The sequence below is a fragment of the Peromyscus leucopus genome, chromosome 9 (assembly GCF_004664715.2).
Source record: "Peromyscus leucopus breed LL Stock chromosome 9, UCI_PerLeu_2.1, whole genome shotgun sequence".
NCBI lineage: Eukaryota > Metazoa > Chordata > Mammalia > Rodentia > Cricetidae > Peromyscus > Peromyscus leucopus.
Window position 1 is genome coordinate 47,673,584 of NC_051070.1, and position 23,998 is coordinate 47,697,581.

The 23,998-nt window shown below is 48.2% G+C and overlaps 1 protein-coding gene across 1 annotated transcript in view; it reads right to left on the reverse strand.

Annotated features, from left to right (window-relative positions):
- Positions 1-1,347: 1,347 nt before the first annotated feature.
- Erich6b (glutamate rich 6B) overlaps positions 1,348-23,998 on the reverse strand; it is a 51,544-nt gene continuing 28,893 nt past the window's right edge. Inside the window, exons 7-14 of the mRNA XM_037208383.1 lie at positions 20,318-20,400; positions 13,289-13,425; positions 12,310-12,371; positions 9,163-9,317; positions 5,751-5,836; positions 5,435-5,587; positions 3,418-3,646; positions 1,348-1,909 (exon numbers count right to left, since the gene is read on the reverse strand). Coding sequence (XP_037064278.1) covers positions 1,700-1,909; positions 3,418-3,646; positions 5,435-5,587; positions 5,751-5,836; positions 9,163-9,317; positions 12,310-12,371; positions 13,289-13,425; positions 20,318-20,400 — 1,115 coding nt within the window. The 3' untranslated portion in view covers positions 1,348-1,699. The remainder of the gene's footprint in view (positions 1,910-3,417; positions 3,647-5,434; positions 5,588-5,750; positions 5,837-9,162; positions 9,318-12,309; positions 12,372-13,288; positions 13,426-20,317; positions 20,401-23,998) is intronic.

Sequence of the window (23,998 nt, forward strand, 5' to 3'; positions counted from 1 at the left end):
TTTTGTGTTTTGTTAAGTGCCTTTTGCCTTCAGTTTGCGCGATTGTGAGCTGGATCGACGGGCTGTCCCTGGGTCACCCACTGTTTTAATGGAAGGAGCTGTGGTCCCACCCCGACACTTGCATGATGGAGCAGCTCACCCAAAGCTGAAGAAGATTTCCTTCACGCTGGCTGCATCCAGCAATGCCATTTTTTTTTTTCCAGGTGGATACGCCATTGTAAGGCGATTTCTACCCAAGCTTGCCTCTGCCCCTCTCTTCTGAAGCAGGGTGAGCCAGAGACCACTAGGGTCTTCCAGAGTGCTCAGGGGACAGAAGCCTGTGAACTGAGATGTCCAGAAAGCCTCTTTAGGACAGGCTGGGTACCCCAGGACGGAAGGGCTCTGATTCAGAAGTCACTACTACTTCTTTGGTGAAGTGTTTTTAGCTAGGAGACGACACACTTCCTGCTTCGGTCTAGCTACCGAGTTAATGACCCAAAGAGCCCTTGCTATCTGAGGAGTGAATTTGTGGGTTCTGTGGGCCTCAGTTCAGCTTCTTGTTTAGGGAACTAAGTGCAGACTGGTATTGGGTTTCTGTCTAGGTTTTCTTTTGCTGTGACGGAGCTGGGTGGACAAGTGGCCGTCTGTGATGGGGTCAGTGTTAGTGACGGCCCTCCGGGCAGTGCAGAAACAGTAGGGTCCTGGAGTGAGAGTTTTCTACTGCCTTCTCAGCCTGGCATAAGCAACAGTATTCTGCACCGTTCCCCAAATGTGCCAAGGCCGGGAGTGGGGTGTGACCGGTGCGATGTCCGCAGCAGCTTGATGGCTGGGACAGTCTTCCAGAGGGCCCCAGTCTGGACTGGGATGGGTGTGGGTCCTGCAACAAAGTGGAGGAAGGGTAGGAGTGTTCTGGGGTCACCTTGAGGTTTGGAGATACTCTGAGATGGGGTGCAGTTACGAGGGTGATGTCACCTCATAGACAGGTAGCTTATAGGCTGTCGAGGGAGTCATTGTGCCTCTCCTGGCCTCCGACACAGAGCCAAGTGGCCCAACTAGCTCATGGCACGGGCTTGGCAAATGGCAGTTAGAATCATGACAAAAAAGTCCTAGGACAGAGGATGGGGACTGACCCTGTCAGCCAAGGGAAACGCAGACCCCCAGCCTTAACCAAGAGACGCACACTGGAGGTGGAGGGGGCAAGGTTCGAGTAATTGAGTGAGGCTGGCTGTGGGGGTTCACTCCCTGGGATACGCCCTGCACGGATGAATTCGATACTCTCGACTCTGTCACAGCAGGAACTCTTTGTAGTCCCATTTTACAGATGGAGAAACTAAGGGGGAACGCTGCTTGCCAAAGACACACAGATAATGATGGACAGAGCCTGGTGGTCTATGTCTTCAGGGACAGCAAGTACTGACAGCCGGGGAATTTCCGTACAGCTGGGACAGGAACAAGGGGGACAGATGGTGACCAATGTTACTTACCGCGATGATGTGTCAGGGCTGACTACTAAGCCTTCTCTGTGCCCAGGCACAGATTCTGTTTACCCATCCCCACCTTTTTTTTTTTTTACCCTCAGCAAAGGAGCTGGGACAGGTCCTGAACGACAGGCTGACTCTCAAAGCCATAAACGGGTCTTTGTGGGGTCCCTGCAGCTCCCGAGGTCTCTCATTTCCCAAGACATGCGGTGGAGGCCCGGGACCACCCAGTGGTGGCTGCCCTAAACCCAGATTCGAGATTTCCTTGCACTGAGGTTGTTGAGCGCCACCTGGACGACCTCCGTGAAGTCTTCCAAGTCGGACAGGGTCAGGAAGTTCAGACTCTTGCTCATTTTCCCCAGAAGAGCCTGGATCTTCCACGACGTTGGGCGGGGGTCTGTCTCCAGGACTGCCTTCTTCTTCATGACTTGAAGTAGTTTCAGGTTTAGAAACTGCGGGGTGTGTGGAAGGCTGGGTGAGGACCGACCCTGCTCAGATGCCGTGTCCCCACCCAGGGCTTAGCCCCACTGTGGCCAAGATGAAGGTCTCTGGGACCCTCACCCTTGAGGGCGGATCTCATTCCCTAGCCCCGCTACCTGTGACCTTCTTGCTGGGACCCAAGTGGCCACCTGGCCGGCTCCTGTGGTCACGTGACCTGCGGATGACGCTGCTTTCCAGCAGAGCTGGAGGTGAGCCAGCTCTTGTGTCTGTGCTGCTGTTCTGAGCCATTTTGGGGTGCGTATGTGAGGACAGTGCTTTTGGGGGGAGGACCAAAGAGCCTAAATCTCCTGTCTTGCATCTGGCCTTAATTTCCCACAGGGCTGCTGTGAATAAGTGGGGCAGTGCGTGTTGACAGCGTGAGTCTGTTTCACAGGCAGCTCTTTGGTGCGTTGGTTTCTCTGGTGTGCAACCCTGAGGTGCTGGCCTGTTACCCGGAAGCATTTGTATATTGGCGGAGTATGAGGAAAAGAAGGCAAGATGGTAGTGGTCTGAATGAAAACAGCCCCCCCCCCCCCCCCCCGACTCAGGAAGTGGCACTATTAGAAGGTGTGGTCTTGGTGGAGTAGGTGTGGCCTTGTTGGAGGAAGTGTGTCACTGGGGGCGGGTTTTGAGCTTTAAGAAGCTCGGCTTTGGTCCGGGGTGTCTCGGTTTCATGCTGCCCGCCCATCCGACTGTAGAACTCTTGCCTCCGTCCGCCTGCACACTGCCATGCCTCCTGCCATAATGCCAATGGACTAAACCTCTGAACTGCAAGCCAGCCCCAATTAAATGGTTTCCTTTATAAAAGTTGCTATCGTCATGGTGTCTCTTCACAGCCATTGAAACCCTAACTGAGACCGTGGTTAACCTTTGTTGTTGCGCTGGGTAGTTTTTTGCTAACTTAGTGCATTTCTTAATTAGTAATTGATGGGGGGCCGGGGGGGGGGGGGGAGAGCCCAGCCCATTGTGAGTGGTGCTACCCCTGGGCTGCTGGCCCTGGGTTCTATAAGAAAGCAAGGTGAGCAAGCTATGAGGAGCAACCCAGTAAGCAGCCCCCCTCCTTGGCCTCTGCACCAGCTCCTGCCTCCAGGTTCCTGCCCTGCTTGAGCTCCCGTCCTGACTTCCCTCAGTGATGAGCAGTGCTGTGGAAGTGTGAGCCAAACAAACCCTTTCCTCCCCAAATGAGTTGCTTTGGTCATGGTGTTTTGTCATAGCAACAGAAACACTAAGACAGGATTGTCCTCTTGATTGGACTGAGAATCACCTCGGAGAGTACTGAAGCACACGTTTGTATGTGCGACGGTGATTTTCAGATGCGGATCAATCCCTTGGTGGATTCTGAACATGATGGTGCAGCCTGGCTGGAGGAAGCCGGCCATCAAGTGTGCGTTCTTGGAGGCTGTATATTTTCCCTCACCCCGATCCCTTCTCGTATTCCCTTTCACTGGTGTCTGGTCGGGGGAGGGAGTGAAGCCGTTACCTTGAACTTGGTGCCCATGTTTAAGCAAATCTTCTTCTGCTTGGGGGGGAAGAAACAGAAGAGGACCTTCGCCTGGCTCCTTATTTGGATATGGACGTACTTGTTGACTTGCAAAGTGATGCGCATGATAGGGGGCGCGTGCACGTGGATGCTCAGATTCCACCAGTTCCAGGCCTTCTGACGCTTGCCGTTGGGAAAGTAGTAGCCCAGGAGTTTGCTCAGGCTTAACCTGGGGGAAGGAGATGGGTCAGAAACCATGTCTGGTGCTGGGTCCTGGGATACAGCTCTCCTGGGTCATGGCCCCCGCCCCGCCCCGCCCCGCCCCTCCCACTCTCCCTTTTCCGCCTGGGCCCACAGGGTCAGTGTGCTGGATAGTTTTCTGTCAACTTGACACAAGCTAAAGTCATCTAAGAGGTGGGAACCTCAGCTGAGAAAAATGCCTCCATAAGATCCGGTTGTAGGCAAGCCTGTAGGGCATTTTCTTAATCAGCAGTTAATGGGGGAGGAGGGCCCAGTCCACTGTGGGTGGTGCTACCTCTGGACTGGTGGTCCTGGGTTCTATAAGAAAGCAGGCTGAGCAAGCCATGAGGAGCAAGCCAGTAAGCAGCCCCCCTGCATGGCCTCTGCATCAGCTCCTGCCTCCAGGTTCCTGCCCTGTTTGAGCTCCTGCCCTGACTTCCTTTGATGAACAGTGACGTGGAAATGTAATAAACACTTCCCAACTTGCCTTTTGCTCATGGGGTTTCATTGCAGCCGTAGTAACCCTAACTGAGACAGTGGGATAGAGAGATTCCAACAAGGAACGTGCACCCAAGTCCAGGTTCTGGCTTTAGGCTCAGTCATGGCTTCCCTTGGCCTCAGGTAGCACAGCCTCCTTTCCTGCGCTTCCTTCCCTGCTCCTGGGCTCCCTTGAGAGCGTGGCAGCACCCTTCCCCACCCTGTGGGTCCCAGGCCCACAGAGCAGACTCTTGAGGATGGAGTCAGCTCTCACCCCTGCTCTGACCATCCCTCTGCCCTCTGGGTGTTAACACACCTCGGGGTTATCGCTGCTAGTCGATGACTTTTAGACTAACTTTTTATCAGGAAGAGTAAATGTCCTAAGATCTGGTGCCTCTAATTTTATGTACAACTCAGGGCAAGTGGCTATCATCCTTCGGGTCCAAGTTTCTTCACCTACAGTGACCAGGTCCTTGATTTTTTCCAGTTTTCTTCTGGCCTTAAAACTTTAGAGAGAAGAGGCCCCACTGCATGTCACCAGACAAGATTGGCGACCATTCAAGATGGGCGTTGTTTGCCTCAGGGCCCTGTGCTCCGTTGCGCCGCCGGGGAGCTGACTTTGCAGACGGCATGTTCTGCACAGGGGACCGTCAGAGGAGAGCAGACAGCTCTCAAGGGGAAATGAGCCAACCAGGAGATGGCATGGAAAGCCAAGGCCAGGTGGATGAGGGTAGACTTAGAAATAAGAGCACATTTGGTTTTGATGAAAACAGGTTAGCCCAGGATAATACGTTTCCTCCACACTGTCATCTCTTCCGTTGGAACAGGAAGTACTGAGCACTTAGAAAGGCTAAGAGACAGTTTGAGGGGACCCAGCACCCTTGAACTGGAGAGAGAAAGCTTTACCAGAACTAGAGACTTAAGAAACAAGTTAGATCTTAATGAAATATTTAGAATATGCCTTTTGACTCTGGATTCTGCATATGACGTGTATGTCCCTAGGCCTCATTCCTAGGCTCCTAAAATAGTGGGCCCCAGGGCATTCTGGGACAGTTCTCACCAGGTTGGGCTCTTGGGAAGTGTTTAGAGGTAAAGTCAGTGGCCTGTGGCCACAGAGGCCGTGATTGCTCTTTTACTCTGGGGAATGCTATGACGCCTTCTCTGAGGGCAGGTTCTGTTCCAGTCCTTCATGGAACCCCTTCTCATGTTTCTAACACGCACAATTAGGAGACAGGGACCAGATGGCCACCCTACAGCTTCCACATGGCCTCAGTGGCAGCGTCCGAAGACCCAAACTTACCAGAGCCCTCCATCCTCATTGTAGAAGGTGGCATGGCCAGAGTTGTTGACAAGGCCCCGGATCTTTTTATTTACACAGTCTTCCAGAACAATGTACGTGACCTTTGCGACTCCTTGGCGGGTGATAAGCAGAGCCAGGTTCCCTGACGGATAGCTGTGAGTTGGTTAAGGCACAAGCAGTTTCTTGGGACAGCCCCCTCTCCCAGAGAAAGGTTAGACACCAAAGAGGACACAGTTCTCAGTCAAAACACATGCTAGGCTCGAAACGCGAACACCTTAGGTGTCAACGTGAGCATCCCTTCTTCCCTAGGGGATACTATATCTGGCCTGTGCAATTAGGAAAGAGAACACGGAAACTTCTCCCACTGTGGTAGGCAATTAATTTTCCATCACCTTGATGTGCCTGGGAAGAAGAGACAAGGAGTCACGTCACTAGCATGCTTGGTCCCTGCATCTACGTGCTCTGAGCACCCATACCCAAGATACGCTGCTGCCTAGCCCGGGAAGGTGGCTTAGCCATCAAGAGCACTAGTTGCTCTTGCAGAGGACCCAGTTCATTCCCAGAACCCATATGGTGGCTCACAACTAATTGCAACTCTGGTTCCGAGGGCTCCAACACCATCTTTTAACCTTCACAAGTACTAGACATGCACATGGTGCACATACGTACATGCAGGCAAATCACTCACATATGTAAATAAATCTTTAAAAAGAGAAATATACTCTCGCCATTGCAGAGGCAAATGTGTATGAAATGAAGGTGTGGGTGAAGTCTCTCAAACCAGCTGGGCGGTGGTGGCGCACGCCTTTAATCCCAGCACTCGGGAGGCAGAGCCAGGCGGATCTCTGTGAGTTCGAGGCCAGCCTGGGCTACAGAGTGAGTTTCAGGAAAGGTGCAAAGCTACACAGAGAAACCCTGTCTCGGAAAACCAAAAAAAAAAAAGTCTATCAAACCTTGGAGAAAGGCTCCTCCTGTGTGCTTGGTGATCCCACCATCTCTGACACACATCACCCCAGTCTCTGCCTCTGTTTCTGTGAGGTAAGGTGTCCTTTCATGGCTTCCTGTAAGTGGTTAGGGACCTATCTACTCATTGCCTACTCCAGCACACCTTCATCTTTATTTGACTAATTGCATCCCTAGGGATGCTCTTTCCAGATGAGGCCATACTCTACGGCCCTGGAGGTTAGGACATTGACATGTCCTTTTAAGGAAACACAACTCAACCCACAACACCAGTAAGTTTAGTTTTGTTTTGTTTTTTAAGCTTGTTCTTGAATTAGTTTTAGTAGATTAGATTTTTCTAGGAAATTATCATTTTATGTAAAACTTTGCATTTATTGCCATACAAAGCTTGCATGTTAAAAAAAAAAAAATCTCGACTTCCTCTGTCCTTATGTCTTCGTTCTTTTTATACTTAAAAACTTTTTTTCCCCTGGATCAATCTTGCCAGAAAGGCTGCTTGCCTAACTAGTTTTTTTTTTTTTTTTTTCTACACACTGGTTTATGTTTTAATTATTCTAGTTCTTTGTTTATTCCTTGTAAAGTTCTTTCCTGGATCTGAATGCTAACTATGATTTTTCCCTTCTTCTTCATGACCCCACCCCCTTCTTCCCTTTTATGAGCAGTGAAAACAATGAGGTCCAGATATTGTTTTAGCTGTTTTCCCGGGAATGAAGCTATTTCATTTTCATGTTAATATTTTCAGGGGCCAATATGATTTCTTCTTTGACGCCAAAGCTTACATTGGGCAATGGATATGGTACATTTGGCGATACCATCGTTGTTACTAAATAAATGCCTTGGAGCAGGAGGACCTAGTTTATATGATGTTTGCTGAGGTTGGCTCAGTGGGCTATTGTGTGCCCAGTCATTGCAGAGACCCCGCGGGTGTTTGGAAGGGCTATGTGAGTTGATTAGGCTTATTGGAGAATGTTTCCTTTAGTTTAGTGAGGCCAGGGGTGGGGGAGTGGGGAAGCCAGAATCTAGTGAGGCTTCTAACCCTATTATGGTCTGTGTAACCCAGAGAGCCCTTTGCCCTGTCCGCAGAAGTTGGGTTGGGTTGGGTTGCCTATACCTTCCTTCTACACGTAGGACTGAGAGACGGAGGCTGTGGAGCGTGCATGGAGGCTGGAAGACGCGCTATGGTGGCCAGTGCTCCCTTTTCATTCTCTTCCACTTCGCCATAAATAAAGCCGCCAGGGTCATATGAACACTGCTGGCTGGTTTCCCTCTGAGTACAAATGGATAACATTCCGCTCTGGACACCCAGCAGGAATCTCCTGCCCAGCTCCCTTGCAGCTACGTGGGGGTCGTGTGAGTAGTCTTCCTTGATGGGATTTAAATGTGGCTCTGGCTTTGGGAATTCTGTCAAGGCAAGTAGACACCAGAACTCTGGGATGATAAAGACCACTGATAGAAGGACCCAGATCTCTGAGACCCATCTCCTAGGAAAACCACTCAAAAGAGCTTTGAGATGAAGGGAAATGGATGTGACATGAGCAAGAAACGGGCGTCTGCTTGCTCAGCTGCTTGCTTGCGGTGGCTTATGAGTACCGTCCTGACTTCGTCGCCTCAGTGGCCTGGAGAGAGGATTCTATGCCATTAGCCGATGCTGTGGTTTGGATCTTACTCCCTCAAAAATGTACGCGTTGAAAGTGTGGTCCCCAGCGGGTGGCTTCACGACCCTGAAAATCCTCTGCTCTTCCTATCCCCTGACTCTAAATATCCCCTGCAGCTACCCATTATTTTATGCTCTCCATAGCCGTCACTTTCCCGGAATGCAAGACGACGGTTGGTCCATGCTGTCTTGCCATGCTGGCTCCCTCCACTTAGTAAGATGAACTCAAGTTTCCTCATTCTCTCCTCAGCTTGACCGCTCACGTTTCTCTTTTTTCTGTTTTCCTTTCCTCCCTCTTCCTCTCCTTTCCTCCTCTCTTCCTCCATCTCTTCTTCTTTTCTTCATTCCTTCCATCTCTCCCTGCCTCTTTCCCTCCCATCCCTCCTCTTTCTTTCTGTCAGGTCTTGATATATAACCCAGACTGACTTCTTACTCATGATCCTCCTGCCTCAGCCTCCTAGCTCCATTCTATGCATGTACTACAGTTTATGTATCTATTCACTGTGTAACTGTTTTTTTAAAAATAGTGATTCTAATTTATTACCAAGGAAACTACCTATTCTATTACATAGTTTATTATTATTATTATTATTAAATTTTAAAGTGTGTGTGTGTGTGTGTGTGTGTGTGTGCGCGCGCGCGCGCGCGCGCGCGCGCGCGCATGCATGCGTTCGCGTGTGTGCGTGAATGCCATGTGTGTGGGTGTCTGACAAGGCCAGAGATGTGAGGTACCCAGAGCTGGATTTAAGGGCAGTTGGGTTGCCTGAATTGGGTGTTGGGACTTGAACTCAGGTCTCCTGGAAGAGCAGTACATTCTCTTAGCCATCTCTCCAGTCCTGTGATGCAGTTTCTTTATTCCGATCCTTACATTTAATTGCTTACTTAATCCAGGTCCTACAGGGAGAAGACGCTCAACCAGGCCTCTAGTCAATGTTCCAACAGCCTACACAGGCAGCTGGGGCTCCACATATTGAGAACATTTTTTCTTGTTTGTGTCTGCTTTATATATTGGCATCGACAGCTCTCTGATGACGTGTGCGCCTCACCGGACCCGAAAACAGAAACAAAAAGCCTGTTCACAGTGAACGCACCAACACATTGCCATTTTTACCTTCATCTTTGCCCGGGTCCATTCGGTGTCTAGTCTTAACCTCCTGAAAGTGGAAACCCGTCTTACGACTTCTTTTGGCTCTGGCTCTTGGGGCTGTAGCAGAGTTGATATGAGGTAGGTAATGGTAGTGCACTTCTCTGCCATCTTCTGACTTGCTGTTCAACAAGCGTATGAGAATGCTTTCAGCTGGGTGACTGCACCAGTCCGTCTATTGAGGTGCTACAGGGTTGGAGGGATCAGGTAAGGGGCGGATGCTGGGGGGGGGCGGGCAGGGGAAGCAAGGCCTTTGGAAATGGAAAGGAGGGAGCTGGAATCCCGGCGGCCTATTTCTCCATTTCTCCACTCAATAGGTATTGTTATGAGTCTGTTGCGTGCCAGCCCACGGCTGGATGACAAGCAGAGGTGAGGTGCAGCCTGCACAGCCTTGAGGGGGCAGGGGTGCAGCTGCATGCTCACTACAGAACAATGGGTGCTGCACTTGGCCCAACTCAAGAGCTGCTGAGTGAAAAAAATGGGCTCACTCAAGGGTTAACTTTTCCGAAAAAGTCAATGTACCTTGGACATGCTATTTTAATGTAAAATATAAATGTCTGATAACGTGTTATTTAAGATACAGGAAAAAGCCTTTCTTTTAAGGTCTGGTGACTGGGGCTCTGTGATTATTTCTACTTAAATTGCATTTAGTTTTAAATTATTCATTTGTATATTGAAATAGGATCTCTTGTAGCTCAGACTGGCATTGATCCCCTGATCCCACTGACTACTTCTGGAGTGTTAGAATTACAGGCACATGCCTCACCTCCTAGTTAATGCAGTGCTAGGATTTGAACCCAGGACCTAGTACATGGAAGGCAAGCACTCTGCCAACTGAGCCATATCCCCAGCCCCATAGTTTATTTCTTACTGTTCAGTTTTGGCAGTTTCTAAAAGGTTGATCCTCTTTAAAAATATTCTACACAGTCTCCAAACATTTTGCATGTTTGGTTCCCATTGTACTGAAAGCAGGTTTTTAAGAAGTTATTTTCTTATCGAGCATTTAAAAGAGCATTTAACATAGTTTTCATGGAAACACATTTCTGTATTAATCTTTTTGTCCTTTTTAAACAGTAGAGTTGGAGGGACAAGCTCCCTTCCCATACTCCTTGGTGAGTTGAACATGGTACAAAGAGCCACAGTGAGGATTTGCTGCCCCTGGCGTCCCTCTTGGTGGGGATAAGGAGCCTGGCTTACTGGGCACCTGGGTTGGGGGAGATCAGTTAAGCAAGCCCCGAGTGTCTACCATTTGGGGCCAGTGCAGGCTGCCACGAGAGCTCACAGGGAAAGGGAATGCAGCTCTTGAAGCCCAGGTGACTTCAGGACAGCATGTCTGTGACATGCAGTGTGTGAGGGGGTCCTGGCATGAGTATTGTGTGGCTGACCGCTGGAGTGGGAATGGGTTGGCAGAGGCAGGTGACCTGGTAGAGGCAGGCGCGTCTAGACCACCGGTTTGCTGCTGCTCTCGGTGAACATCCTGAGTACAAGGAACCATCCTAAGCATGGAGGGGGTGGGGTGGGCTACGGCCCCTGCTGTGTCATGTGATTTGCCCAGCTGGTTACAGGTACTGTGACTGAGCTACTGTGCAGAGAAGGACGCCTGCTGGCATGCGCACACACTGCTTTATGGAGGGGAGCCAAAGAACAGATTTCTGAGAATGGAACATTTAAGCTGAGTCCTGGTTGAAGTGGGGGAGTGAGCCACAGGATGCTGGAGACAAGAGTGTCCTGGGAACAGAAAGTACTACTGAGGCGCTACAGCAGGGGGCCTCTGACTCCGCAATGATGGGGCAAAAAGGCAGTGTGGCTGGAGAGGCAATGTGGAGAACCTTGTAAAAAAAAAAGTTATGAAAGTAATGTATGGGAACAATGTGAAGAAAGGGAGGAGTCAGTGGGAATCAGATCTCAAGGAAAAGGTCAAAGTGTCCAAATCCCAGATTCCTTGAAATGGAAAAACTTAGACTCTAACGACCATGGCATTGCAATGGGACAGTGTGTACAGGGTGCCACCCAGCAGAAGGTCAGCTTTGCAGACTGACCGGGTGTGTAGCTCAGTGACAGATGCACAAGACCCTGGGCTTAAGTCCCAGTGCCCAAGGGAACCAAGAGCTTTGCATTTCGATGATAAGTTGTATCATGTTCTCATGTGCCTCTTTTCTTCTTCCTTCTCCTTTTTTTTTTTTTTTTGAGAGAGAGAGGGTTTCTCTGTGTGGCCCTAACTGTCCTGGAACTCACTCTGTAGACCAGACTGGCCTCAAACTGCGCCCGCCTCCTAAGCGCTGGGATTAAAGGTGTGCACCACCACCACCTGGCTACGGTGTGCCTTTTCTTTGGGATAGATGGTTCTGGGTAGGAGATGCTATCTCACTTAACGATGCAAAATAAAAATGCAAGGACCCTTGTTCTGAAATTACTAAGAACTTCAGGACAAGGCCAGCAGGGCTTTGTAACTAGCACGGAGCTCTTCTTGAAGTGGCTCCCTATATGATGGCATGTTAACTCAACCTTAGCTTGGAAATGAGAGTGTCCAGAAATGTGGGGAGACAGATCAGTAATACGGGACAGTAGGCCAGAGACAAGAAGCAAGTGAACAGCATCTCAAAGGTGTCTAGAGGTTTCCTTGGAACTGGCTTTATCAGGACCATGAAGGGGAAGCCACTCTTCAATTAAAACCATTGCTTCTCTGTACAGGCTGCTCAAACATTTTAGGCTTCAGGTATCCAGAGAAACAGGGTGTAGACAGGCATGATGGTGGTGCATTATGGTGAACCCAGCCTTATTATTATATTATTATTTCATTTTCAAATTAGAAGTTTAGTTTTAACTGGTTAGTTTTAACACATGAGACGAGAGTTTTACTGAGGAATTATCTAGATCAGCTTGGCCTGTGGGCATGTCTGTGGGTCAGTCTTGATTGTGGGAATTGTCTTGTTAATTGATGTGCAAGGACACAGGCCATCGTGGGTGGCACCGTTCCCTAGGTGGGGGATGGGGTGGGGGAGTGGGGCAGTTGGGGGTGGTGGAGTCCTGAATAGTATTTGAGAGGAGAAACCTAGCAAGCAAATAGGCAAACAAAGATCAGGCATGGGTACAGACTGGTAGAATGGTGCTTACCTTCACGCTTTTTAATAATCCACATAATCGTTTCTCGGTATTTTTCAAAATTCTTCTTCAATCTGAAAGGAATGTAAATAATTTTCAAAAGTCAAGTTTAATCCATGTTTGTGTATCACAATACAGGATAAGGTGGACCTAGAGGTTGTGGAGTCTTAACATCATGGAAAGCTAGGTGGAAGGCTCCGCTTCTGACCCAGGTTCCCTTCTGGTCGGTACTCTCAAGAATTAAGGGATGCCATGTGGCATCTCCTCAGTTCTTCCCACATAGCCTGTAACTGGTCAGCATGGGTACTTGAATTATCTTTCAAAATGAATCCAGAGAGGGTCATCTTGGGGCCAGGGGCAGGCATGGAGGTCCAGGTGCCAGGGTAGCTGTATGAGTTAAGTCCCTGCATCCTTCTTTCCTATGCCTGATCTGAATCACATGGGGGTTACATCTGGACATGGCTTGGAAAAATAGCATTGTCCACGAACTGTCCAGAACCATTTGGAAACCCCTCGAAACTCAAAGCAACATGCAACCATTCAAATAGCTACATCCAACCAAATAGAAATGACACTAATATCCATGGGAAATAGACAGCAAATCGGTCCTGGTAGGAAAAGGTCAAGTTGGCTCAGCCAATGTGACTTATCTTTAAAGACAGACCAAGCACCACCTTCCACAACGATCAAGGCATTGAGCTCACGTCAATGTACAAATCAAAGGCATTGCTTGCCTTGGCTTCTGTTTTGTGCCCCACATCCTTACGGTTCCTTCCATGTGAACTCTGGGTCTAGTAACTGGATCGCATGTGCACTGACTCCTGGGCGTTACCCATGTGCATGTGTCTGGCCCAGGCTTGCGTCCTGACTCAGGGCTCCAGCCTGACCCTAGCTCGGGTCTCTTCCCCAGGTTTTCAGGGCTTACCCTTGCCCTGTTACCACATCTGGTTTCCTGGCACCCACTGACCAGCTGCCCTCGACAGTTACTTACAGGAGCCCCAGCTTCTTCCTGTTTTCACCCTCCATCAGCTTGCTCAAGGGCATGTCCAGCTCCTCTTCCAGTTGGTGGCGAGACGCCAGCTCAGTGACTATCTCCCTAAACACAGACTGATAGGAGCTGGGAAGAGACTGCAAAAGGATCACAGGATGAAACAGCCTGGGAGTGGAGACTGAGGCTTTGTCAGCTAATAACTTTTCTGACCCCAGTCATACCAGGTGATACTTTAATATATTGCTAAGAAATACCAACTGTGCATGTGAGGCTGCCGAAGGGCCAGGAGGATTCTCTTAAAGAAATCTTCCAGGGCCAGGATGATGGCCACCCAATCCTGATGGCTCTAGTTTGATTCTTGAAACCCATGTAAATATCTCGATGTGGTGGCCTGCATCTGTAATCCCAGCATTCCTATGATAGGAGAGGACAATTACCCAGAAGCTTGGGATAACTAGCATGGAGTTTGCAGAGTGGCAGCAGAAAAAGCAAGAGAGACTCTGTTTCAATACGGGAGAGGCAAGAACCAGCCCCTGAGACTTGTCCTCTGACCTCTACAAATGTGTTGTGGTACACACGCACACGCACGCACACGCACACACCCCATAAAAATACAAAAGGATAAAGAAATCTCCCACTACTATCAGATCTTCTTCTTGCCTGCTCCCCCAATTCCCTGAAGAATTATATTTAGTATCTGTATGTTACGAAATCTTTTGGGAACATAAAATCATGTTTTGACTGTGGAAATGGTTATAGACTACAGACACATCTCCATATTTGAAGTATGTAGCAGGCTTTCTGTACCTTACATGTGACTGAACTCCCAGGGATGGCTGGCTTACTAAAGGTCAAGGCTTGTAACATCTAGTGTATGGGGTAGTTCTGCATTCAAAGGGGCTTATGTTGTGGTCTTCCTCTCTGTCTATGTGTTCATAAATGGGACCATTCTGTCCCAGGGCCCTGCTGCTGACTATGACGGACCCACAGGTGAGTTGTTTTTTTTTTTTTCCACGTTTTTTTTTGATAGAGATGAAGGTAGACTTCTTGGAGAGGAACTAGGGACTGAGCCTACCTGTTCCCAGTGTATCTCCAAGTTGAGGTTGTTACGGTTATTATTGTTCAATATGTGATAACAGATTGTGTATCATTAACTTGTTGACCTCTTAGAGTGAATGACTGACATTAACCTTTCAAAGTTACATATGATGTGGGCTAGTTACAGGAATATAGCTTGTGGTTTGTGGTATTTCTAGGTTAAGGGGACAGTTTAGGACTGGCTTGCCCGGTCCTCATCTCTGAATATCTTTTTCTCTACTGCCCACACCATTGTTTCAGGGAAGTTTGAGGTTAAGGCCTGTGGTGGTATTGTGTTCCCCAAAATATCGTGTACCTTAATAAACTTATCTGGGGTCAGAGAAAAGAAAAGCCACTAGTTAGGCAGTGATAGCACACGCCTTTAATCCTAGCATTCCAGAGACAGAAATCCCTCTGGATCTCTGTGAGTTCAAGGCCACATTGGAAACAGCCAAGCAGATGACACACACCTTTAATCCCAGAAAGCCAGCCTTTAATCCCAGAGAGTGGTGGTAGAAAGCAGTAAGATATATAAGGTGTGAGGACCAGAAACTAGCAGCATTTGGCTGGTTAAGCATTTGGCTGGTTAAGCTTTCAGGCTTTGAAGCAGCACAATTCAGCTGGGATTCATTCTGGATAAGGACTTAGAGGCTTCCGGTCTGAGGAAACAGGACCAGCTGAGGATCCGGTGAGGTGAGATAGCTGTGGCTTGTTCTGTCTCTCTGATCTTCCAGTATTTACCCCAATAACTGGCCTCAGGTTTGATTTTATTAATAAGAACTTTTAAGATTCCTGCTACAAAGGCCCTTGATTCTGGCATTCCTGCCTCCATGTCCCTGGTGACATCCCTTCCCAAGGGATGGGATGACTGGCCAATGACCTCTCACCATACTTTACATTCCATGTTCTATTTGCCAGAAAATACAGTGCCCACTGTATTCCCCAGGTAGTAGGACCCAAGGAATGGGTTCACGCAAGGTCCATGTCTGTACCTAGGCTGTGCTGCTCTACTCCATTTAGCCAGCCATGTGACATCATGTGACATCATGTGGGGGGTCCTTCCATTTGCTTGTTCAGCCTGTTGGGTGAAGCTATTTATTCTCTCCATGATGGTGAGTTTATTTGGCACCAGAGAGGTAAGGTCTCCTATGCCCAGAGACCCCCCTAGGTAAATCTCTGGTTGTTAGAATAAAAAAATGTTTGCACAGAAAAACTTGTGGTGCACTCATGTATCTTAGGAGTAAAAATAAGCAATTTTCTAATAGTAATTAGAAATAACAAGTGGATTGAGGTGTCAGGATACCACTAAGCAAGCTCAAGCTCCTTCTGTTTAGTTGTACTCTAGTGGCTTCTGGGATCCCCTCAAAAGGTTCCTTTGAAGTATTAGCAGCTGCCTGTACCATGTGACATTTCTCCTCCTAGGCTAGCTCAACTTGCCAGTACATGTTTTCTACCAGGTTGCTTGGAGAAGTACTGTTTTGCTAGGTTATACCGCTGAGAACCACACTTTGGAAGTTGAATGAACCCAGCAAGGTCCACGTGTTAAGGCTGCATGCTCCATGATGGTAATGGAAACTTTAAGATGTGGGACTTCTTAGTGAGAGGGTCTTCGGCTGCTGGAGGCACACCACCTGAAGGGCTTGCATGACCTTCCTCTCCCACTGCCCCTTGCTTCTGGCTCAGGAGACGACAGAGGCCTGAAATGGGTGGGGCTACCGCAGTCTTGGATATGAACCTCCAGACCAGTGAGGCCAAATGAGTTTCAGTGTGAGCAGCCTGTGTCTGGTGTTCCGTAACAGTGGTGCAGAGCTGTTGAGTGTCTGTCTTTCAGGGGGTTGGTGTCTGTGGCCTGGCGCCGCTGTCCCTGAGTTGCGGGCAGCAGCCCTTGAGCAGCAGAGTGGCCCACTGCACAGCTGCCCACCTCCTCCTCTCCTTCCATGTCCGTCCAGGTTCGCAGCTCATGGAGGGGTGCCACTCACTGCTAGGGAGAGAGAACCCCTCACAGCCAGGCCCAGAGGTTTGTCTTCGGGTTGATCTAGATCTCGTCAAGTCGACAATCGACATGAACTACCGTAACCTTCATCCAATATGACTTAGACCCTTACCTAAGTGGGGAGAGGATACTAAAGGATACTAAAGGCTAGGGAGAGAAGATGATGTGACCTGGGAGGAGATGCCATCCATAGCCTAGGAGAGAGGCCTGAGGCACAGCCTTCCCTCAGAGCTCGCAGAAGGGTCAAGACTGCCAACACCTAGACTTTGGGCTTCCAGCCTCCAGGCCTGAAAGTCAACACACTTCTGCTGTTTAAGCCAACTGCCCCTCAGTACTCTGGTAGACTAATAAGGATCCCACACCAAACTCTGCAACCAAGATCTTCCTCCTTGGCTTTTAGCTGGACCGTATCTGGATCTCCTACAGGCACTTAGCACTCAGTGTGGACCAAGTGGAAGTTTCTGCTTCAACCTGCAAGCGTGCCTTTCTCCTCTGGGCTTTCCCAGTCTCCTGAGTGTCACTGAATCCCATGTCACGTCCCTGAGCAGCCAGACAACATTACTGCTCGTCTGTACTAATCCTGTGAAATTGTTTTTCTCCCTGTCCTCAGTTTCTCCACTGCAGCCCACCATCTACAAAACTACCGGAGTGATTTTTAGAAATGCAAAACTGATTCTCAATATTTCAGGGCACTCTGGCTGGATCTACTAAGTTATATGTGTATATATGTATGTATATTTACATGTATATGCATCTATACATACACATACACATTTATGTATATATGTATGTAAATAATAGTATATAGTATATGTTTCAAATACATCTCAGTTATACTTTTTAAAATAATCCTAACAGAAGTAGAAAAAAAAAACCCAAGTGATTTATAAAATCCTTTTTGAGTATGAAAAGACCTTTTAATAAACATAAGATAATAGCTGAGAGCCATAAGAGAAAATATTGATCAATGAGACTACATAAAAATGAAAAATGACCATGTTGTGGGGAAGACCATTAAGGATTTGAAATACAAAGATTTGAAAAAAACCTTCACAACACAGATGCCGGAAAAGGACTAGGTTCTTTCTTTATCAAAAAGTGTCCACAGGGCTGGAGAGATGGCTCAGTGGTTAAGAGCACTGGCTGTTCTTCCAGAGGACCTAGGTTTGGTTCCCAGCACCCAGATGGTGGCTTACAACTGTCTGTAACTCCAGTCCCAGGGAATCTGACTCCTTCTGGCCTCTGTAGGCACCAAGCATGCTTGTGGCGCATAGACACACATGCAGACAAAACAAATAAATTAAAAAGAAGTTCCTATAAACCGGGTAGGAAAAGCTGTAAGCAGCAGAATGGAAGGACAGCCAAGAGACCCTCCCACTGGGTGCTCACAGAGGAGACACATGAGGCCTATGAGCAGGAAAAAAACACCCCATTATCATGCAGTCTGAGTGCAAAAGGCAACACATCGTCATTTCCACCCTGCCAGATGGGTCCTGCTGCTCACCTTCATGGAGGGGCTCTCTCACGGTCTCTTGGGAAGAGGAAAATGAATGAAATTACTTGGATGGAAACCTGCCAGTCTTGTTTGTTCTGTTTCTGTCACAGGGCTTTACAGCATAGCCCAGGCTGACTCAGTCTCTCTTTCTTCAGCCTCTCCAGTGCTGGGATTACAGGTGTGGTCATCACACACTAGTGAGAGCTGCTGGTAGCAATGGCTTCGCCAGAGGCCACAAGAATACACAGCAGATGGCAATGGATAATTCAGGTGTTGATCCATCAGAGAAATTACTCCTTGATGGAAGAACTCTGTCAAGCAAGGTTTACAGGACCACAGACTCTGAAAACGATTGCCTCTGTCTGTAATTTCACATGTGCAAAAACAGCTGTGGGGAGACCCAATACCTGCACTGTAATGTGTAATTTCATGTGATGTGTGTATGTAATGTAAGCTCATGATTACATCTCAATCTTATGGGCACAGATATCTGTGGATGGTCAGGGAGATGACTTCTCCTTAATCTGTATAATTTTGATAAATAGAAAACATACTAGGATATGCTTCATAACTAGATCTGTTGTTCCATGAAGACTCTAAGACACTTAGGCCTTGTTTTCTTATCACTAGCTCAGACTGGCATAAACAACAACAACAACAACAACAATTTCTTCTCAGTTCTAAGACAAGCCACATACAATTAATTGATTCAAAACCTCAAGAGCAAATTCAAACTAGACTGAACATCTTTGTAAATGGATCACAAGTTACAACTTTACAGATATTCACAAAGACAAAGTTGCAGATGTCTAATCAAGGTTATTGAGCACAAGGCAACCTAAAATACTATGCTAGTCTCTCTAGCCAGGCCTAGCTGATAACACAGACCAGTGGCCACTCCCTACTAAATTCCTTAACAATTAACACTCTGCACAAACTTCTAACCTCAGTATATGATATAAAACTTAGGGTTCAACTAACTAATTGTTCACTGTTTAGGTCCCAAATAACAATTAATCAAGTCCAGAGAGAAATAGCTTTATGTCTAGCTAAACCGTGAAAAAAGTTTCACAATTAGCCAGGGCTACAGAGGATGGTCTGGCCTCACAGCCTTAAATAAAGGGTTACCAGCTCCCTTCCTTGTGATCTGGTGTTACAAACAGGGTAAGAGAATATATTTTTAGGTTTGGGGCACTTTCAATGCCAGTCCCTGGGAAAGTGCTGAGCACCAAGGCCCTACCTGTGCGTTGCCATGGAAAATTGCTCTGCTCCTTATCATTTACTCAAGGAATGTGCTGTGACCCTGAGATGTAGCTTTGGCAACTTTTCTTTTTCCTGCCTCAAACCTCCTGTAAAATGTGTATATTGCTGGGTAGAACAAAGAAAATAGGTAGAATTAGAGCTGGGAAAAAAAAGCTAGAGAGAATCAAGTGAGATACCCTCAGTTCGTGTTTGAGTCTGATTCCCTCCGATGGATAGAAATTTACTCCTAAAGACCCTCAGATAAAAGTTTCCTAAAGTCCTGCAACGCGGGAAGAAAACCCTAGGTGCAGCCTTGAGAGCTGGTCTCTCAGGCTGCAGCAATCACAACTGTCATTATCTTTTGAGTCAAGGATACAGATTCTCTCTCCTCTCTCTCTCTCTCTCTCTCTCTCTCTCTCTCTCTCTCTCTCTCTCTCTCTCTCTCACACACACACACACACACACACACACACACACACGTGCATGTATTAAATACTGCATCTACCAGAAAAGTACCCAATGATAGGGATAGGATACCAGTTAAGTAAAGGTCCCCGCGGGTGTTTGGAAGGGCTATGGGAGTTGATTAGGCTAATTGGAGAATGTTTCCTTTAGTTTAGTGAGGCCAGGGGTGGGGGAGTGAGGAAGCCAGAATCTAGTGAGGCTTCTAACCCTATTATGGTCTGTGTAACCCAGAGAGCCCTTTGCCCTGTCCGCAGAAGTTTGGTTGGGTTGGCTTGCCTATACCTTCCTTCTACACGTACGACTGAGAGATGGAGGCTATGGAGCGTGCATGGAGGTCAAAATATATTACCCAGGGAAAAGTGAGAAATAGACAGAATGTATATTCTGGTCTCATAAGTGGCTAGTTGTGCTATTGTAATAAGTATATTTAATATGTATTAAATTTTCCAGGCATGTCCATAAAGTACACTATATAATAGCTATTTCTGGGAGGTAAAGAGGAGAGTTGAAAAATTTATTTTATAGCCTTTTTACCATTTCAATATTTAAAAATCATGTGCACAAGGTAACTTCAATATTCAAAAATCAAGGTTGAATCAGACTACTGAAGGCAATAAATAATAAGTCTGGTTGTGTTTCATGTCCTCTAGTGGCAAAGCCCTGGGATGTTGAGGTACTTGTGATGGGAGCTCCCATGTAGCTATGTGAAAGCTGTGTCTCCTTCTAGGTAGGGGATTGCAGTTCTTCACCCACTTACTTCATAGGCTTCATCTTCCTGCTTGTCAAAAGGCTCATTTAGTATAGTGTCCCAAAAGGACCCTTGAGGGAAGCTCTCCGAGGCTTTCAGTTTGGGAAGGAACGTCGAAAGGAAGTGCATTTGGAGGGAAAATCAAACCAGAGAGAAAAGAGGAGAGAGAGAGAGAGAGAGAGAGAGAGAGAGAGAGAGAGAGAGAGAGAGAGAGAGAGGAAATAGATTTATTACCTCACTCTCATCAGTTCAACAAGAAAACCATAGGCATCACCAAGGATGCAAATTCATCAAATTATGTACGACTCAACATGGGGGTAATAATAAAATAGGCATGGAATAAGTAATTTCAGTGGCCGACTTAAGGAAACTACTGTGGTCCTGATGTCTGGTGAACGTCAGCTTGGCAAAGTAATGCTTGAATGAAGTAGATGGAGAGCAGGCAGATGGCTAGAGATTGGGTGGTATTACCACCTCCCCCGCCCCGTCCCGCCCTGCCCTACTGCTGCCCAGTAATGAGACTGGAGAGACAGGTACACACATGTTGGAAAACTGCAAAAGCACGGGATACCTGGTGTGGAGCAGTAAGAAGGTGACTGGGGAGCCAGCAGAGGAAATGGAGGGCAGGGGCTAGCTGCAGAGGTCCTTGTGGATTATCAAGGGGGACTTCATGTTCTCAAGGGAGATTTAGTTTTTTTGTTTTTTGTTTTTTTTTTTGGTTTTTCGAGACAGGGTTTCTCTGTGTAGCTTTGTGCCTTTCCTGGAACTCACTTGGTAGCCCAGGCTGGCCTCGAACTCACAGAGATCCACCTGCCTCTGCCTCCCGAGTGCTGGGATTAAAGGCGTGTGCCACCACCGCCCGGCGGGAGATTTAGTTTTATGTCAGAAGTTCCAAGAACTTTATGGAGATTTAGTTTTATGTCAGAAGTTCCAAGAACTTTATTGATCTCCCACTAGCTCTCTCAAATTTGCTGATGTCTAGACTTGCCTATGGCTCACCATTGCTAATCAAGTTAGGAGAGGGTTCCCCAGTCCAAAACGGTCAAGAGCGTCTACCAGAAAAGGTGCACGCTTTTGCATTTCATGGTCAGCCCTAGCCTGGAGGCTTGGGAAATAGAGAAGGGTTTCTAGCCTTCAGGGTGATGGGGATGCAAACTGAATTGTGGAATTGATAATTATAACTCTGGTTTCTCTCTCCCCCACTCCTGGGAAGGTGTGGCTCCCAAGGCAGGGCTCGGAGGAAGCAGCTCTAGCTGAATATTGGCTCCCTAGGGAAATGACAGTGACTTGTCGCCTCAGCTTCAGGCTGATACAGGTCCTTCAAGCTAGGACATCCAGAGAGCCCTGGAAACCCAACGGGGAGTCACAGGGATGGCTTAGTACATTTACTTCTGTCCCCTTATTATGCATTTGGGGTCCAGGGTAGGGGTACTCCTTGTGGTCCCCACGTGTTAATTTTGGGTTCAGTAGAAAAAGCCTCTACTCCTTCATACTCCTGACAGGGTGCCTGACTTGGTTCTTTCTGTCTGCAAATTTCATCTGCATATCGGTGCTTTGTTCTAGACAAGCTTGTGGTAGCTGAGAATTCACAGGCGGCCATTTCCCCCATTACCCTTACAGGGGCACGCATGCCACCATCACCGGGGTGCTAAGAACACGGTATGTCCCTACAGTACTTTTGAAAAGCCATTTAGGAACACCCAACAAGAACCCATCAGGGTTCAAGCAAGCACTCAGGAGCTCCTTGTGGCTAGCATCGGAGAAGAGGAGCGGGTGAATGGGCACGACAGGAGCCCAAGAGACCGCAGGGCAGGTGGCAAAGGTAAGAGGCTCTGCGATGTGGCGCCACTGACTCCTGTGGCCAGCAGACATGGAGTCTGAGCCTGGCTGGGGCCTGACAGCCCGGCAAAACCTCCTCACCGGTGACTCCTTATTTTAACAGGCTTTACCGAATAATCTAGAGTTAACCGAAGGAAGAGAGTGAGTAGCGTTTCCTGCAAGAAGGAGGTGAGCTTGGCACCCCTGAACACTAAGCAGCGGTGCAGCCGGGCTGGGTTCGGTGTGATTATTAAGCTTATTAACATCACCGGGCTCCGTCCACGTGTCCGCGGAACACCGTCAACGGCGGTGGCGGAGCTGTGACTGGACTGAATAACAGAATCTTTATTTCTAGTTAATGGCTCCTTTGGGGGTTTCCTGTGGCCTCTGCTTCCATGCTGATGAGATCGTTATCTGTTCCACGGAGGGTGGGGAGAGGGGTGTACCAGGCCGGGAGCAAGAGGTGGCCCTGTCTCATAAAACCTGTGCCACTTGCCATGTCGCTCGCCCCTCAGACAGCCTAGCCCTTCACCTGTACCCCGAGGACAAAAATGCTCCTCTTCAGGGTGGCTCGGAGACCAGGCCTGACGGAGCCCGATGCCCGATGACACACAGTCCCCAGTAGCACGCTTTCCCTCTCATCTGATTAAGAGCAAATTTTGATTCCACCTTGTCTTGGTGCCTCTCTGCCAAGGCTCTTCTTGATAGAACCGCACACTTGAATTTGGGGTGTTTGCTCCGTGTACATTTCCCACACAGAGTGGGAGCATTGGTCCCCATATTCCAATGACAGGAACCTTTGCTTGGCCAAAGTTTACTCACCTTCTCAACTGTCGTCTCCTTGGCCTGTCTGTTCACGTCTTTCTGAAACCTAGTTGTAGCAAAGGCCTTCCTGAGTCCGTTTAGTGGGAGCGCCACACCCCCGAGACCTGAGCTTCTCAAGCCCAGGCCTGGTTCTTCACTGGTTCAGAAAATCTACCAAGCTAGGTGTTTGATCCCTCGGGCTGGCTTTCAGTGAGAACCTGCTCCCCCTGATGCCTCCTTCACAGGCATTTCTATCCATTCACCTCTGCCTGCTCTTTGGATGTGAATCCCTCTTGTCAAGGCTGTGTTCACAATGAAGCCCTGTCTCTCTCTCCCATCACAAAATCCCACTGCCAAGGTCCTTCCTGCATCTCTTGGTCTTACTGCACTGGTCCCCAGTAAGGCCCATATATAAGTTCCTCCCTGTACTTTGGAATATGGAGACGGATTTCTGGCCCTTTCCCACACCGGCCGTTCTGCTTTCCTCTGCAGACTCTTATTTTCTGTTTTATTCTCCTTCAGGAGGTTCGGGGGGCTGTGTGCCAGCATGTCCCCAGGTTCCTCTCCAGGACTTGATATATATAAGCTGCATTAGCAAGGGAGCAATCACCCGGGGCGCCTCCCCAGCGCACAGCACACGGCAGGAATCTCTAAATAATAGGTCAAGTTGGACTCTTACTGCAATCTGCCTTTCTCTGTTTTACGGGCCTCAAATGCCAAAAAGAATAGGAGAAATTATTACTGCCACATATGTGGACCTTTTCATCCCTGGGGGAATTGGTTTTAAAATCACCTCTTAAGCTGAGGGGTAAGGGGAGGTGATGGAGGTTGAGATCGCACAGGCAGAGAGAAGCTCGGTTCACAGCAGTCTGGGGCCTGTAGTGACCCTCAGTAAACATTGGTCCCTTCCCCCTGTTCCTGTTTCTTCTTTCTCATTACATTTTGCCCATTTCAATATCCTGCTCAGTGAACAAGAAAATGCCATGTCTGATGACCATTATCTTCCCACCTGCCTCCAATCATAGATGCTGTTTCTTCTCCTTGGAAAACCTCCAGGGCCCTGCCTCT